At 50.7% G+C, this 17,785-nt stretch overlaps 1 protein-coding gene across 1 annotated transcript in view; it reads right to left on the bottom strand.

The window, feature by feature from the left end:
• Positions 1-17,785, bottom strand: part of DPYSL2 (dihydropyrimidinase like 2) — a 55,717-nt gene that overhangs the window by 8,402 nt on the left and 29,530 nt on the right. The window contains exons 5-8 of the mRNA XM_044278926.1: positions 12,925-12,986; positions 11,451-11,531; positions 8,656-8,724; positions 1,776-1,896 (exon numbers count right to left, since the gene is read on the bottom strand). Of these exons, the coding sequence (XP_044134861.1) occupies positions 1,776-1,896; positions 8,656-8,724; positions 11,451-11,531; positions 12,925-12,986 (333 nt within the window). The remainder of the gene's footprint in view (positions 1-1,775; positions 1,897-8,655; positions 8,725-11,450; positions 11,532-12,924; positions 12,987-17,785) is intronic.

Raw genomic sequence — 17,785 nt, 5'->3', positions numbered from 1 at the left:
CTCTGCTGATCACCTCTTTTGGAGTAGTCCTGGCGACATTGTGGACAGTTACCATTCATTTCAGTGGGAGCAGAGCTGCAGTTACCAGCTCTGTCCACTGTACAATCGATGGAGCTATAGTCCCGGTGCCGGAGCTACACAGAAAATTTTTGGCGGGGGTGCGGGGTGTCAGACCCCTGCAGAACAGACACTGATGGCATAACGCAAATTAGGCCTTAGGCACTCGATGGACCTTAGCTTCTCCGCTATGTTTCCACTTAATTAGCAGGATGGGGTGTCCAGATGGAGAGGGAGTGTCTGGCGAAGCAGAGAAGAGGAGCTAAGGTGCACTAAGTAGCTAAGGCAAACCCTTGGTGCACTTAAGCCCTAATTTACATAATTTTAAAAACACTTAGTTTTCCGGATTGGCAGAAGAAATGTATGTTTTTAATCAGCTGGGGCAGCCCTACCAGGCATTGTGAGTAGTTTAACAGGGTTGATCCTGCTGACAGATGCCCTACTGGTTAACGTCATTATTTTCAGCTTACAATGTAATATCATTATCCTGAACGGTAAAGCATTGTATTCCATGTCTCTATAGGACAAACTGAAGAAGCTAAGGACGGCGCATGTACCCGATGAGCAGCGCATGCACAGCAGAGCAAGGTGTACCGTCTCAGCTTCATCGGTATAGGGAGCATGCACCTGATTCCACTGAAGAAGGGTCCAGGACTCTTTCCCCGATGTTGGAATATGATTTACTTGTTTTTTGTGGACAGATGGGTTGGCTATGTGCAGGTACGAGACCCGAAACCCCAGCTGTATCATGTGCAGGTTGTTTAGTGGCCCCAAACCAGGTACCAGGTTCCCTAGTAGATCGGCGCTTCATATACAGGGTTGGCCCATCTCACACATTGGGTGGTATATCGCTATGATATGCCACCAGTGTCAAATGGGTGCTATCTCTAGAACAGGGTCCCCAAGGGGAAGGAGGCTGCACCACACATGCATGACATGCTCTCCATTCATTTCTATGGGATTTACAAGCGTGCTCGGCTACTCCCATAGAAGTGAAAGGAGAGCGCACCAGGCAAGCTCGCCCACCACTCTATTTACCCCTATGGGAGTTTTAGCTCACCCCACTCCCATAGCACTGAATAGAGGGCGGCTAGCCACCCTTGCATGGTGCACCCTCATTCACTTTGGGGACCCAGTTCTAGAGATAGCTGCGGGTTTCACCTCTGGGACCTGCACCTATCTGACATTGGTGGCATACCCTAGTGATATACCACCAATATGTGAGAGGGGCCAACCCCTTTAACACCAGCATATGAAATGCTGACTGTAGAATAGGACTCCTTAATGAACATCCTAAAAGGCATAATGGTGGTCATTAAGGGGTTACATGTCCACATTTAAATGGGTTCTTTGGGATTTTATGAAAATCTCAGAGCCTTCAGACCCTGTGGAGGAGAGATCCGCTTAGCCCTCAGTCACGCTCCCAATGCTGCCATATTGCGCTTGGACAGGGTGCAGGCTCTTCCGCTCAGGGCCGGATCTCTCCCCGAGTCTTCCTGTCCACCTCCATAATGTAAATGCAGCTGAAGAGGGAGACTCAGGGACACATCCGGTCAGAGTCTGCAGCCGGTCCAAGCGCAGAGGAGACGGCAGCATTGGGAGCGTGACTGAGGGGTAAGCGCAGGGAAAACAATCTTTGCTCCACAGGATCTGAGATTTTCATAAAAGCCTGGAGAACTCCTTTAATGCATCGGCGAGCTCGTGCCGTCAGAACGCACCTTTTTTCCTGGACTGTGCGATCACTTCAGCTGAGCTTTTGCTCATCACCTTGGTGATGTAGAGCGGGCAGTTGGTCTGGTTGGCGATGGTGATGGAGCGATTGACAGCCTCGGCCTCCACCTGTACAGCGAGGGGAAAGGTCAGACACAGGGACCACTTCTCAATCGACAAGAAAGCACAGAAATCCCCTCATGCATCAAGTTAAAGGGGAACTCTACACTGACAACAGGGATTTTACTGGCCTATCACCAAGGTGGAGGTGTCATTTCTAGTCCATGGAAAGGACGGCTCTTCTAGTGTGTCAGAGCGGAGCGCAGATCTCCCCATGCGACATCTGAATGACTAAACAGGTGATATTGCCTGGGGTTATCTTCTAAAGACAATCCCTTAAAGAGAGTAAAAATTAAATGGATTATCCAGTGTATAAAACCCATCGTCATAGACCTTGTTGAAGGTGTCGGAGGGTCCATTGCTCAGGATACTCGTCTCTTTGTCTACAGTGTTATCTGTCGCTCTGAATGTCCTGCCCTGTGTTACACAGACAACCCCCCATTCATTTGAATTAGCACTTTACAATTCTTCATTTCCCCTGTGGTGGCGCTGCAGGGAAACACTTTTGTAATTGCATGTAATTAAAAATTTTGCATGGACACTGTGTAATTCCATAAAATGTATCTGTATGGCGCCACCTGCTGTTTGCTTTTTTCTTATTTCTTTGTCCTGCTCACTGAGATGGCTGCACATGCTCAGTTTCATCCATCATCTGCCTCCTGAGCTGTGATAGGGAGAGCTGAGACACGCCCCTTAGCTGTGATAGGGAGAGCTGAGACACGCCTCCTGAGCTGTGATAGGGAGAGCTGAGACACGCCCCCTGAGCTGCAGCAGAAAAGACACTCCCCCGTAGCTGTCAGATTGATATAAATCAAGCAGAGCAATGAATGTGGAGATCTCTGGATCCATGTGAGGTGCAGGGCTGGTTCTAGCTTTGTTAGAACGAGATTGTCATGTATTATATGATGTCTGTTGCTTATTTTTTACATTAGTCATGAGATAACCCCTTTAATGAAGTGGGTCCCCCAGTCACGACCCAAAGAGTGTCTTTTTCTCTGGCGGACCCAGCACATCCTGCATTACATGGGCAGATCACCAATTTCAGTGGGAATTGTATATGCAAAGCAGTAATTTCCAGAGACAAAGATGTGTCCCTCTAGCGCCACCTTCTGGAAATGGCTCTCTATAAGTCAATGTCCATGTTTTTTAAATACCGTATTTTCCGGCGTGTAAGACGACTGGGTGTATGAGACAACCCCCAACTTTTCCAGTTAAAATATAGGGTTTGGGCTATTCTCGCCATATAAGACTACCCCTCCAACAACATTTACTTTGGCATCAAGATCTGCAGGTAATTGTTGTGCAGTTTTTCGAGTTCTGGCCAATGTGGGGTGCCTCTCCTTAATGCACACTTACCCCTTGGCATACTCTTTAATGCTTCTTCATTTGCTTTCCAGTCCCGAACCATCTTTTCTGTTACTCCATATGGTCTTGCAGCAGCGCAGTTATTATGTTCCCTGGCAAAGTTTACAACTTTAAATTTGAAACTGGCTTCATATTTCTTTCTTCTTGCTGGTAGAGCCATGATGGGGTCTTGACTGTTAGCCATTTGTATACTGTACTGTGTGTACAGATACCGGTGCTGGACTGTGTGTACAGATACCGGTGCTGGACTGTGTGTACAGATACCGGTGCTGGACTGTGTGTACCTATACCGGTGCTGGACTGTGTGTACAGATACCGGTGCTGGACTGTGTGTACAGATACCGGTGCTGTACTGTGTGTACAGATACCGGTGCTGTACTGTGTGTACAGATACCGGTGCTGGACTGTGTGTACAGATACCGGTGCTGGACTGTGTGTACAGATACCGGTGCTGGACTGTGTGTACAGATACCGGTGCTGTACTGTGTGTACAGATACCGGTGCTGTACTGTGTGTACAGATACCGGTGCTGGACTGTGTGTACAGATACCGGTGCTGGACTGTGTGTACAGATACCGGTGCTGGACTGTGTGTACAGATACCGGTGCTGTACTGTGTGTACAGATACCGGTGCTGGACTGTGTGTACAGATACCGGTGCTGGACTGTGTGTACAGATACCGGTGCTGGACTGTGTGTACAGATACCGGTGCTGGACTGTGTGTACAGATACCGGTGCTGGACTGTGTGTACAGATACCGGTGCTGGACTGTGTGTACAGATACCGGTGCTGGACTGTGTGTACAGATACCGGTGCTGGACTGTGTGTACAGATACCGGTGCTGGACTGTGTGTACAGATACCGGTGCTGGACTGTGTGTACAGATACCGGTGCTGGACTGTGTGTACAGATACCGGTGCTGTACTGTGTGTACAGATACCGGTGCTGTACTGTGTGTACAGATACCGGTGCTGTACTGTGTGTACAGATACCGGTGCTGGACTGTGTGTACAGATACCGGTGCTGGACTGTGTGTACAGATACCGGTGCTGGACTGTGTGTACAGATACCGGTGCTGGACTGTGTGTACAGATACCGGTGCTGGACTGTGTGTACAGATACCGGTGCTGGACTGTGTGTACAGATACCGGTGCTGGACTGTGTGTACAGATACCGGTGCTGTACTGTGTGTACAGATACCGGTGCTGGACTGTGTGTACAGATACCGGTACTGTACTGTGTGTACAGATACCGGTGCTGGACTGTGTGTACAGATACCGGTGCTGGACGTGTGTACAGATACCGTGCTGGACTGTGTGTACAGATACCGGTGCTGGACTGTGTGTACAGATACCGGTGCTGTTACTGTGTGTACAGATACCGGTGCTGGACTGTGTGTACAGATACCGGTGCTGGACTGTGTGTACAGATACCGGTGCTGGGACTGTGTGTACAGATACCGGTGCTGGACTGTGTGTACAGATACCGGTGCTGGACTGTGTGTACAGATACCGGTGCTGGACTGTGTGTACAGATACCGGTGCTGGACTGTGTGTACAGATACGGTGCTGGACTGTTGTGTACAGATACCGGTGCTGGACTTGTAAGGGACTGTGTGTACAGATACCGGTGCTGGACTGTGTGTACAGATACCGGTGCTGGACTGTGTGTACAGATACCGGTGCTGGACTGTGTGTACAGATACCGGTGCTGGACTGTGTGTACAGATACCGGTGCTGGACTGTGTGTACAGATACCGGTGCTGGACTGTGTGTACAGATACCGGTGCTGGACTGTGTGTACAGATACCGGTGCTGGACTGTGTGTACAGATACCGGTGCTGTACTGTGTGTACAGATACCGGTGCTGGACTGTGTGTACAGATACCGGTGCTGTACTGTGTGTACAGATACCGGTGCTGGACTGTGTGTACAGATACCGGTGCTGGACTGTGTGTACAGATACCGGTGCTGGACTGTGTGTACAGATACCGGTGCTGGACTGTGTGTACAGATACCGGTGCTGTACTGTGTGTACAGATACCGGTGCTGTACTGTGTGTACCTATACCGGTGCTGGACTGTGTGTACAGATACCGGTGCTGGACTGTGTGTACAGATACCGGTGCTGTACTGTGTGTACAGATACCGGTGCTGGACTGTGTGTACAGATACCGGTGCTGGACTGTGTGTACAGATACCGGTGCTGGACTGTGTGTACAGATACCGGTGCTGGACTGTGTGTACAGATACCGGTGCTGTACTGTGTGTACAGATACCGGTGCTGTACTGTGTGTACAGATACCGGTGCTGGACTGTGTGTACAGATACCGGTGCTGGACTGTGTGTACAGATACCGGTGCTGGACTGTGTGTACAGATACCGGTGCTGGACTGTGTGTACAGATACCGGTGCTGGACTGTGTGTACAGATACCGGTGCTGGACTGTGTGTACAGATACCGGTGCTGGACTGTGTGTACAGATACCGGTGCTGGACTGTGTGTACAGATACCGGTGCTGGACTGTGTGTACAGATACCGGTGCTGGACTGTGTGTACAGATACCGGTGCTGGACTGTGTGTACAGATACCGGTGCTGGACTGTGTGTACAGATACCGGTGCTGGACTGTGTGTACAGATACCGGTGCTGGACTGTGTGTACAGATACCGGTGCTGGACTGTGTGTACAGATACCGGTGCTGGACTGTGTGTACAGATACCGGTGCTGGACTGTGTGTACAGATACCGGTGCTGGACTGTGTGTACAGATACCGGTGCTGGACTGTGTGTACAGATACCGGTGCTGGACTGTGTGTACAGATACCGGTGCTGGACTGTGTGTACAGATACCGGTGCTGGACTGTGTGTACAGATACCGGTGCTGTACTGTATGTACAGATACCGGTGCTGTACTGTATGTACAGATACCGGTGCTGTACTGTGTGTACAGATACCGGTGCTGTACTGTGTGTACAGATACCGGTGCTGTACTGTGTGTACAGATACCGGTGCTGGACTGTGTGTACAGATACCGGTGCTGGACTGTGTGTACAGATACCGGTGCTGTACTGTATGTACAGATACCGGTGCTGTACTGTGTGTACCGATACCGGTGCTGTACTGTATGTACAGATACTGGTGCTGTACTGTGTGTACAGATACCGGTGCTGTACTGTGTGTACAGATACCGGTGCTGTACTGTGTGTACAGATACCGGTGCTGGACTGTGTGTACAGATACCGGTGCTGGACTGTGTGTACAGATACCGGTGCTGGACTGTGTGTACAGATACCGGTGCTGGACTGTGTGTACAGATACCGGTGCTGTACTGTGTGTACAGATACCGGTGCTGGACTGTGTGTACAGATACCGGTGCTGGACTGTGTGTACAGATACCGGTGCTGTACTGTATGTACAGATACCGGTGCTGTACTGTGTGTACCGATACTGGTGCTGTACTGTATGTACAGATACCGGTGCTGTACTGTATGTACAGATACCGGTGCTGTACTGTATGTACAGATACCGGTGCTGTACTGTATGTACAGATACCGGTGCTGTACTGTATGTACAGATACCGGTGCTGTACTGTATGTACAGATACTGGTGCTGTACTGTATGTACAGATACTGGTGCTGTACTGTATGTACACAATGTGATACTGCCGGCAGGAGAAAACCACTGAGATCAGGGGCTGTTTCAGGAGCGGGTGGCAGGGATGCAGCGCACAGTGGCTCAGCTAGAGGGCGCCTGTCCCTGAAGCTGGAGAAGGACAGCTTCTCCAGTCCGGCTAGGAAGTAAGTTTCAGCACACCGTATACCGGCATAAAAAACGACACACAGCGTATAAGATGACCCACGACCTTTGAGAAGATTTTCATGTGTTAAAAATTAGTCTTATACGCAGGAAAATACAGTAAGTCTTGGAACGTGTCAAGGGAAGTTTCCAGGCCAAATAACCATGCTCAGACAGCTGTTTTGGGGTGTTTGCCCCTCATCAGTATGGGGTAGGAGTCTGACTGGCTGAGGGAGATACCTTGGACGCAGCTTAGGGGACATGACTCATAGGCAGCCGTTTCCAGTAGGTGGCACCAGTGAGACAGTTCACTACAGAGCAGGATTCAGGCTGGGTGAGATGGCTTGGTTGCAGTTCAGGATGGGGGCACTAGCTCTACTTCAAGGGGTTGTCCAGCTTTGGGGGGCTTAGTTTTTTTACAGACCCCTGCAGTGTGTTGTACCTGCTGAAAAACTCATACTCAACTGCGCCCCGTTCCAGCTTCCTTTAGCGGTCTTCCAGTACCCATCATCTAAACTTCTGGACGGATAGGTTCACGTGCGCCGCTGCAGACAAAATGACGGGCCTCAGCGGTGACGTTGGCTGCAGCAGCACACGTGACCCATGTATTTGGAGGTTTACAGACGGAGACTGGAAGAAGGGAGTCGGAACGGAGCAGGTTAGTATGCGTTTTTCAGCAGGTACAATGCACTGCAGGGGGCCTTTTAAAAATGTCCCCAAAGAGTCAATGCTCCATGGGAAGATAATACAGAAAGAGCTATCTCCCAGAGAAAGGGAACCGTCTCACTACTGCCACCTTTTGGAAATGGCTCCCTATGAGTCACGTCCCTTTAAAGGGGTTTTCTCACAGCTAGGATAAGCCACCAATGTCAGATAGGTGCGGATACCACCTCTGGGACCAGCACCTATCTCCAGAATGGGACCCACAAAGTGAACAAGCACATGCTTGGCCACCCTCCATTCATTTCTATAGGAGTTCCGAAATATGGCGTTACTCTCTTTGGGAGGTACCGTTTTACATTTTATTTTCCCATGGAGTCTCCACATACACAGCCGGTCTCCTTAGGGGGTTGTCTCACTTCAGCAAATGGCATTAATCATGTAGAGAAAGTTAATACAAGGCACTTACTAATGTATTGTGATTGTCCATATTGCCTCCTTTGCTGGCTGGATTCATTTTTCCATATTATACACTGCTCATTTCCATGGTTACGACCACCCTGTAATCCAGCACTGGTGGTCATGCTTGCACACTATGTGATAAAGCACTAGCCCATGTGAGCTCCCATAGTCCTGGCCACCAGAGAGGCTGGCACTTTTTCCTATATTGTGCAAGCACGACCACCGCTGCTGGATTGCAGGGTGGTCGTAACCATGGAATGTGATGGGAAAATAAATCCAGCCAGCAAAGGAGGCATTATGGATAGTAACAATACATTAGTAAGTGCCTTGTATTAACTTCTCTACATGATAAATGCCACTTACTGAAGTGAGACGACCCTTTAAAAAGCTTCACCTGGACTAAGACATAAGAAGGTCGCGCTCTGCGACTGCATCAATATCATAGATCTGGGATCTGATCGCCAAAGAAGATAAAAAATTAACTCACTTCTTCTGGTCTGCTCAAGACATGTCCCTCGGGGCCGGTGATTCCTTGTTCTAAGACCCTCAGTTGTTCCTGGAATAAGAATAACATTTGCATAATTACATGGTAAAAGAAATATGGATGTAGCAGAGCTCAACTGGTCAACTGTAGGTAGTTTTCAGGGCTATTGTAAACCTCTAGATAAAATCTGATATTACCACTGATGTGCCAAATGACAAACTCAACTATGTCACATCTGTATACGCAAACACCGACGTCTTCCCAAAAAATGACTGCACATGAAAAGTGTGAGTGTCACCAATTTCTTTTTACATTAAAAATTTTTTTAAATGTGAGTCATCTATTTTCAGGAAACATAATACGTTTTCTTTGATGGTTAGGACATGAAATACTTTCTCCCATAGGTGTGAGACTCTACCCTTTAATTCTGCCAAGGGTGTGAAAGATTTAGAAAACGTTAGTACCGTAATTGGAAACCATATATAATGTGACCCACATGCAGTACCTCATTGCAACCACTAGATGTCATTGATGAGACTGCTGTCCAGCAAGAGCATACAGTAAGGGAGCGTTCACATCCGAGTTTCATCTTCCGTTCTTCTGATCCGTCAGAAGAACGGGAAAAAAAAACTGGATCCTGTTGCACATTTGGCATCCGAGTCAGAGATCCGTTTTTTAGACAGGTGCTGCATGCAGTACTTTTTTTTCTGATGGAAATGACTCAAACGGATGCCAAATGTACAACGGGACCCGTTTTTTTCACAGAAACCATTTATTTGATTAATTGTTTGCCGGATCAGAAGAATGGAAAATGAAACCGAGATGTGAACACTCCGTAAGTGCGGCAAAGATAGCAGATCACTGTTAGGTCTCATTGACACGGCCGTTGTTTGGCTGTGCCCGTATTGTGGCCCGCAAACAGCAGGTCCGCAATATGCGGACCTATTCACTTAAATGGGTCCGGCTGTTTCGCAAAAAGATAGAACATGGTCTATCTTTTTGCGGAATGGAAGTACGGGACGAAACCCCACGGAAGCACTATGTAGGGTACCGTTCCGTGCTTCCGTTCCGCATCTCCAGATTTGCAGACCCATTGAAGTGAATAGGTCCCCATCCGTGATGCGGAATGCACACGGAACGGTGCCTGTGTATTGCGGATGCGCAAATGCGGTCCGCAATACGGCCACAGAGCACACACATTCGTGTGCAATAAGCCTTAGCGCTGATGAACTACTACTGCTCAGGATGCCGATAAACCTGCAACATCCCGTCCACCACAAGGAGATCAAAGACTCAGCTGCAATACCAGACACGGCCACAGACAAGAGTGGCGCTGTTTCTAGAAGAAAAGGATGCTTTCCCATGTAAGGGCAGCACATTACAGCTGCGGGTCTGTACTGCTAGTAGTCGCTAGTAGTCAAAATGGTGCAAAAAATGTTGTGGTGTCTGCTGAAAGACTAGATCAAAGAGTAAGGCCTCATGCAACACGACCGTTGTGTGCATCTGTGGCCATTGTTCTTCTGTCGTCGTCGTCCCCCCCCCCCCCCCCCCCCCCGATCATTGGTGGCAGTGGAGAGTTCCGATCGGAGTTCAAGTTTAATCGCTGGGGCTCCGATCGGTAACCATGGCAACCAGGACGCCACTGCAGTCCTGGTTGCCATGGTTACTTAGCAATATTAGAAGCATCATACTTACCTGCTGCGCTGTCTGTGTCCGGCCGGGAGCTCCTCCTACTGGTAAGTGACAGATCATTAAGCAATGCTCCGCACAGACCTGTCACTTACCAGTAGGAGGAGCTCCCGGCCGGTCACAGACATCGCAGCAGCCAGCAGGTAAGTATGATGCTTCTACAAATTGCTAAGTAACCATGGCAACCAGGACTACAGTAGGCCGCACACTGTGCCACCAATGAAACTAATACAATAGAGGGAGGGAGGGGGGGCCGCACACTGCCCACCAATGAAATTAATACAATAGAGGGAGGGAGGGGGGCCGCACACTGCCCACCAATGAAATTAATACAATAGAGGGAGGGAGGGGGGGCCGAGGGGGGTCTGCCCCCTGCTGCCTGGCAGCCCCTGATCTCTTACAGGGGACTATGATACGCACATCACAGCCCCCTGTAAGAGATCGGGTGCTGCCAGGCAGCAGGGGGCAGTCATGTACACAGTTCTTAGTATATTCTAACTTGAAGCGTCCCCATCACCATGGGATCGCCTCTGTGTTAGAATATACTGTCGGATCTGAGTGTCACGATCTAACTCAAATCCGATGGTATATTCTAACATAGAGGCGTTCCCATGGTGATGGGGACGCTTCAAGTTAAAATATACCATCGGATTGGAGAAAACTCTGATCCGATGGTATAATAGGGACTCCTGACTTTACATTGAAAGTCAATGGGGGACGGATCCGTTTGCAACTGCACCATATTGTGTCAACGTCAAACGGATCCATCCCTATTGACTTGCATTGTAAGTCAGGACGGATCCGTTTGGGTCCGCACGGCCAGGCGGAAATCAAAAAGATTTTTTCTTCATGTCCGTGGATCCTCCAAAAATCAAGGAAGACCCATGGAAGAAAAAACGGACACGGATCACGGACCTACGGACCCCGTTTTTGCGGACCTTAAAAAAAAAAAAAAACGGTTGTGTGCATGAGGCCTTAGACAGGAGAGGAGAACACCCCCGGGATGGTAACTGCATACACTACAGCCTGTCAATCACTGTTCCAAGAGGATGGAGAGGCGAGGCGCTGCTAGTGGCTGGAATATGCTGCGTGTCCTCGTACGGTCTTACCTCCGCTATAACATCACCGTTCTCAGCGTGGACTTGACCAATGGCGCCGATGTCCCGGATCACACCGAACACCTCGTAGATCTGAAAATACAATATATGGTATTAATACAAGGGCAAGAACCCTAAGGCCTCATCCACACGGTCGGCTTTCTTTCGCATGTGTTGCCCGTTTTAGCACACGGACCTATACAAGTCACGTGGACTCCTCGCACATCCATGTGCCCAATCCAAGAGACGGGTGCATGTCATCCCCTGACCCATGAAGCATAGGAGAGTGAGAAGAACATGGCCGCACACAGGAGCCTTCCACCTGCCACTCCTTTTTCATCCGTTGTAATGCAGGTGAGTAACTAATGCACATTTTAAAGGAGTTCTCCAGGGTTATATTGATGGTCCATTGTCAATATCAGATCAGCAGGGTCCGACATGCCAGACCCCTGCCGATCTGACATCCTGTGCATAGGCCATCGGTAACCTCCTGACAACCCCTTTAAGGGTACCGGCTGCTGGTGACGGTCATACAGATGCTGCATCTCCTCCGGTGTAATCCCAAGCTCTTCCATCATTAGCACCAAAGCAGAACCGTCTTCCATCGCTGAACACTATTGTTTGCCATTGATGTCCACATCAGAGTTCTGGGACTGGGGGACCAACACTGGGTGTCATGGTGTGGGGCGCCATTACCTACCATGTTCTTTGCCATTTAGTATTTAGGGAGGGAACATGGACCAGCCTTCGGTATGTCCAGGACATCATGGAACCAGTCCTACTGCCTTTTATTGACTCAGTCAGGAGACATGGTGTTCCACCAAGATAATGGCCACCCGTTCTACACAACGTGCTCTTCGGGGTCTCCAGCAGCTCCTTTGACCATACCCATCACCAGGTCTCTCCCCCATCGAGAACGTCTGGGACTGGATGAGATGACAGATCTCCCTTCTACAGCAGCCAACTACCACCTTGGCAGAACTTCAGGTCCAAGATGGAAGAGCTTGGGATGACCACTGGAGGACAACCAGCATCTGTATGAGCGCTACCATGTCAGAGGGGCAGCCAGTACCCCAGCAAGGGGAGATGCCACCCAGTATTAATGTGACTCTGCCACGCGCCAACCTGAAGATCCGCCAGTCATTACAATGCAACACGGAATGGATCTGCCTGGAAACAGATGGGTCTGCAATACCAGGCACAGTCTGTGGACATGAGGTGGCGCTATTTCTGGATAAAAAAAAAGTGGCAGACTGTTCTTCCCTGATCTCATATAGCCCCTTTAATGAAATATCAGAGGACATACACAGTTAAGGGGATGAGCAGGCAAAGGTCAGCGTGCAGACTGTCCCAGGAAAGCGGAGTATGTGCGGCGCCTGCGAGGAGGTGGCCGGGGCACTTGGCAGGAGCCGGCTTATTTTTATTATTCCACATCCAGACCCGTGCACAGTGTGGTGGGGAGCAGAAGGTGTGCCCCCATCATTACCTGGGAGTCCGTGAGCTGGTACTGATCCTTGTAGACCATGTACACTAGGAAGGAGTTCACACCTGCAGAAGACAGGAGCCAGCGTGAAGAAGACAGAAGAGACGGGTGACGCAATAACTGGCAATGCAGCAGGCACCGTATGCCCAGCGGAGGGACGTTAGGTGCCAGTAACAACATGTCAGTTTAAAGGGATTGTACAGGATTACAAAAACATGGCGGTTCTCTTCCAAAAACAGCACCACACCTGTCCACAGGTTGTGTGCGGTATTACAGTTTATCCCCATTCACTTCAATGGACCTGCAATACCAGACACAACCCACGGTGGTGCTGTTTGAGGAAGCACCACATAGTAGCCCACTTATCAGCAGTGCCCACATGGCAGCCCACCCATGAGCAGTGCCCACATAGCAGCCTACCCATTAGCAGTGCCCACATAGCAGCCAACCATCAGCAGTGCCCACATAGCAGCCTACCCATTAGCAGTGCCCACATAGCAGCCCACCATCAGCAGTGCCCACATAGCAGCCTACCCATTAGCAGTGCCCACATAGCAGCCAACCATCAGCAGTGCCCACATGGCAGCCCACCCATCAGCAGTGCCCACATGGCAGCCCACCCATGGGCAGTGCCCACATGGCAGCCCACCCATGGGCAGTGCCCACATAGGAGCCCACTATCAGCAGTGCCCAAGCAGCCATCCATCAGCACTGCCAACATAGCAGCCCACCATCAGCAGTGCCCACATGGCAACCCACCCATCAGCACTGCCCACATGGCAGTCCATCCATCAGCAGTGCCCACATGGCAGTCCATCCATCAGCAGTGCCCACATGGCAGCCCACCCATCAGCAGTGCCCACATGGCAGCCCACCCATCAGCAGTGCCCACATGGCAGCCCACCCATCAGCAGTGCCCACATGGCAGCCCACCCATCAGCAGTGCCCACATGGCAGCTCACCCATCAGCAGTGCCCACATGGCAGCCCACCCATGGGCAGTGCCCACATAGGAGCCCACTATCAGCAGTGCCCAAGCAGCCTACTATCAGCACTGCCAACATAGCAGCCCACCATCAGCAGTGCCCACATGGCAGCCCACCCATCAGCACTGCCCACATGGCATCCCACCCATCAGCAGTGCCCACATGGCAGTCCATCCATCAGCAGTGCCCACATGGCAGCCCACCCATCAGCAGTGCCCAAATGGCAGCCCATCCATCAGCAGTGCCCACATGGCAGCCCACCCGTCGGCACTGCCCACATGGCAGCCCACCCATCAGGACTGCCCACATGGCAGCCCACCCATCAGGACTGCCCACATGGCAGCCCACCCATCAGGACTGCCCACATGGCAGCCCACCAATTAGCAGTGCCCATAAAACAGGACAAGCAGCAGCCATGTCCATATGGCACTCCCATCATCCATCAGTGATCAGCCCCATCTCCCACAGTGACCACAGCAGTCCCATGACTAAGGCCCCTTTCACACGGGCGAGATTTCCGCGCGGGTGCAATGCGGGAGGTGAACGCATTGCACCCGCACTGAATCCCGACCCATTCATTTCTATGGGGCTGTTCACATGAGCGGTGATTTTCACGCATCACTTGTGCGTTGCGTGAAAATCGCAGCATGCGCTATATTCTGCGTTTTCCACGCAACGCAGGCCCCATAGAAATGAATGGGGTTGTGTGAAAATCGCAAGCATCCGCAAGCAAGTGCGGATGCGGTGCGATTTTCACGCACGGTTGCTAGGAGACGATCGGGATGGGGACCCGATCATTATTATTTTCCCTTATAACATGGTTATAAGGGAAAATAATAGCATTCTGAATACAGAATGCTTAGTACAATAGCACTGGAGGGGTTAAAAAAAAATGAAAAAAATTTACCTCACCTTAATCCACTTGATCGCGCAGCCGGCATCGCTTCTGTCTTCTTCTTAGCTGTGTGCAGGAACAGGACCCGTGGTGACGTCACTCCGGTCATCACATGGTCCATCACCATGGTAAAAGATCATGTGATGGATCATGTGATGACCGGAGTGACGTCACCACAGGTCCTTTTCCTGCACACAGCACAGAAGACAGAAGAGATGCCGGCTGCGCGATCAAGTGGATTAAGGCGAGTTTAATTATTTTTTATTTTTTTTAACCCCTCCAGCGCTATTGTACTATGCATTTTGTATTCAGAATGCTATTATTTTCCCTTATAACCATGTTATAAGGGAAAATAATACAATCTACACAACCCCGATCCCAAGCCTGAACTTCTGTGAAGACGTTCGGGTTTGGGTACCAAACATTCCGATTTTGCACTCGCTTTTCCTGCAACGCACCTGCCTCTTATCCGGGTAAAAAACATGACGCCCGTGTGAAAGAGGCCTAAAAGTTTCCTTATGTGAGTCCACTCCTCTATGGAGCTTCTTTTCTTAAAACCCTGTGTTGTGCCACTCCTCTGTTATTCTTCCTGGAAATGTATGAAATATTTGACAAGTGGGCTTTTACCAATCAGGGACGTGCCCCTACGCACATTGTTAGGAGGAATAAAAGAGGAGAAGCTCAGCACAAAGTTATGAGATAAGCTTCTCCAGAATTATTATATAATGGGTATACAAGTAGTTACCTAAGCAGACACGTCAGGGGAGGCGACAGGTCCTCTTTAATGCCCACTTAGTAGCCTCAGGTACAGCGCTTTTCTAGTAGTGTCCATGTAGTCCCGCACCCCCAGCAGTGTCTATATCACACAGTCACATCTCAGAAACTAGCTTCTACCCTAACAGCTGCATAGTAAACAGCACACTAACAGTGCCCATGTAGCTGCCCCATGTTCAGAAGTGCCCTTTACAGTACCCGTCTGTAATGCTGCAGTCTATGGCCATGTTCACACGTTCAGGATTCAGGTGCGACTTCTGCAGCATTTTATATACCATTAACCTGCAGCAGAATTCACGGCATGCTGATTATAGGCGTGGACTAGTTGTAGAGGGGGCCAGAGGTCGAACTACATTTTTTCCAGAGAAGTAAAAATACTCCTCTTAACAATTTTGAGGAGTATTTTTAGCCGAGGAGGAGTAGGAGTTTTGCAGTAATTCACATATATAATGTATAGGCCCACATTATATTTCTGCAGGGAACCTTTACTAGTCTCCCATGCAGAAATAAATGTAGACAATTTTACATTTATCCAACATCATACACTAAACATAAGACCACTGCTGCTGTACACAGGGCCCACCTGACGCTGCCATACACAGGGCCCACCAGACGCTGCCATACACTGGGCCCACCTGACACTGCCATACACGGGGCCCACCTGACACTGCCATACACGGGGCCCACCTGACACTGCCATACACGGGGCCCACCTGACACTGCCATACACGGGGCCCATCTGACACTGCCATACACGGGGCCCACCTGACACTGCCATACACGGGGCCCACCTGACACTGCCATACACGGGGCCCACCTGACACTGCCACACACGGGGCCCACCTGACACTGCCACACACGGGGCCCACCTGACGCTGCCATACACGGGGCCCACCAGACGCTGCCATACACGGGGCCCACCAGACGCTGCCATACACAGGGCCCATCAGACGCTGCCATACACAGGGCCCACCAGACGCTGCCATACACAGGGCCCACCTGACGCTGCCATACACAGGGCCCACCAGACGCTGCCATACACAGGGCCCACCAGACGCTGCCATACACAGGGCCCACCAGACGCTGCCATACACAGGGCCCACCAGACGCTGCCATACACAGGGCCCACCAGACGCTGCCATACACAGGGCCCACCAGACGCTGCCATACACAGGGCCCACCAGACGCTGCCATACACAGGGCCCACCAGACACTGCCATACACAGGGCCCACCAGACGCTGCCATACACAGGGCCCACCTGACACTGCCATACACAGGGCCCAACTGTAGAATAGACTGGTTACACTGACATAGCCCTGCTTTATACACACCTTCCATACATAAAATACCTCTGCATTCTCCACCAGCACAGTCCTATGTTCCCCTAACTCCTCCCACACACATGGCTGATCACATGGCTGTGACATCACCACAGGTCCTGTAACCACAATGTAGTGTTTAGTCCAGACTCCGGAGCAGTTTCTGGTGAAAGATGTCCATGAGGGGCGGTGCTTCTCAGGACAGGGGCGGGGCTTCATGTGTGCCGAGCCTGGCAGCTTCTGATACAGCGCTCCTGACTAGAAAAAGACCATGTGTAAAAATACACATGAGTCTTTTTCCAGGGAGTAAAATGGCCAGAACAGGCGTTATTGTGACCTCTGGAGAGGGCTCTTAGCAGTTGTAGAGGGTGCCACCTGACACTGCCATACACGGGGCCCACCTGACACTGCCATACACGGGGCCCACCTGACACTGCCATACACGGGGCCCACCTGACCCTGCCATACACAGGGCCCACCTGACCCTGCCATACACAGGGCCCACCTGACCCTGCCATACACAGGGCCCACCTGACGCTGCCATACACAGGGGCCACCTGACGCTGCCATACACAGGGCCCACCTGACGCTGCCATACACAGGGCCCACCTGACGCTGCCATACACAGGGCCCACCAGACGCTGCCATACACAGGGCCCACCAGACGCTGCCATACACAGGGCCCACCTGACACTGCCATACACAGGGCCCACCTGACACTGCCATACACAGGGCCCAACTGTAGAATAGACTGGTTACACTGACATAGCCCTGCTTTATACACACCTTCCATACATAAAATACCTCTGCATTCTCCACCAGCACAGTCCTATGTTCCCCTAACTCCTCCCACACACATGGCTGATCACATGGCTGTGACATCACCACAG

The sequence above is a fragment of the Bufo gargarizans genome, chromosome 2 (genome assembly GCF_014858855.1).
Source record: "Bufo gargarizans isolate SCDJY-AF-19 chromosome 2, ASM1485885v1, whole genome shotgun sequence".
In the NCBI taxonomy this organism is placed as follows: Eukaryota; Metazoa; Chordata; class Amphibia; order Anura; family Bufonidae; genus Bufo; species Bufo gargarizans.
Note: the sequence above shows the minus strand (reverse complement) of the source record. Positions and strands in the feature narration are given on the sequence as shown.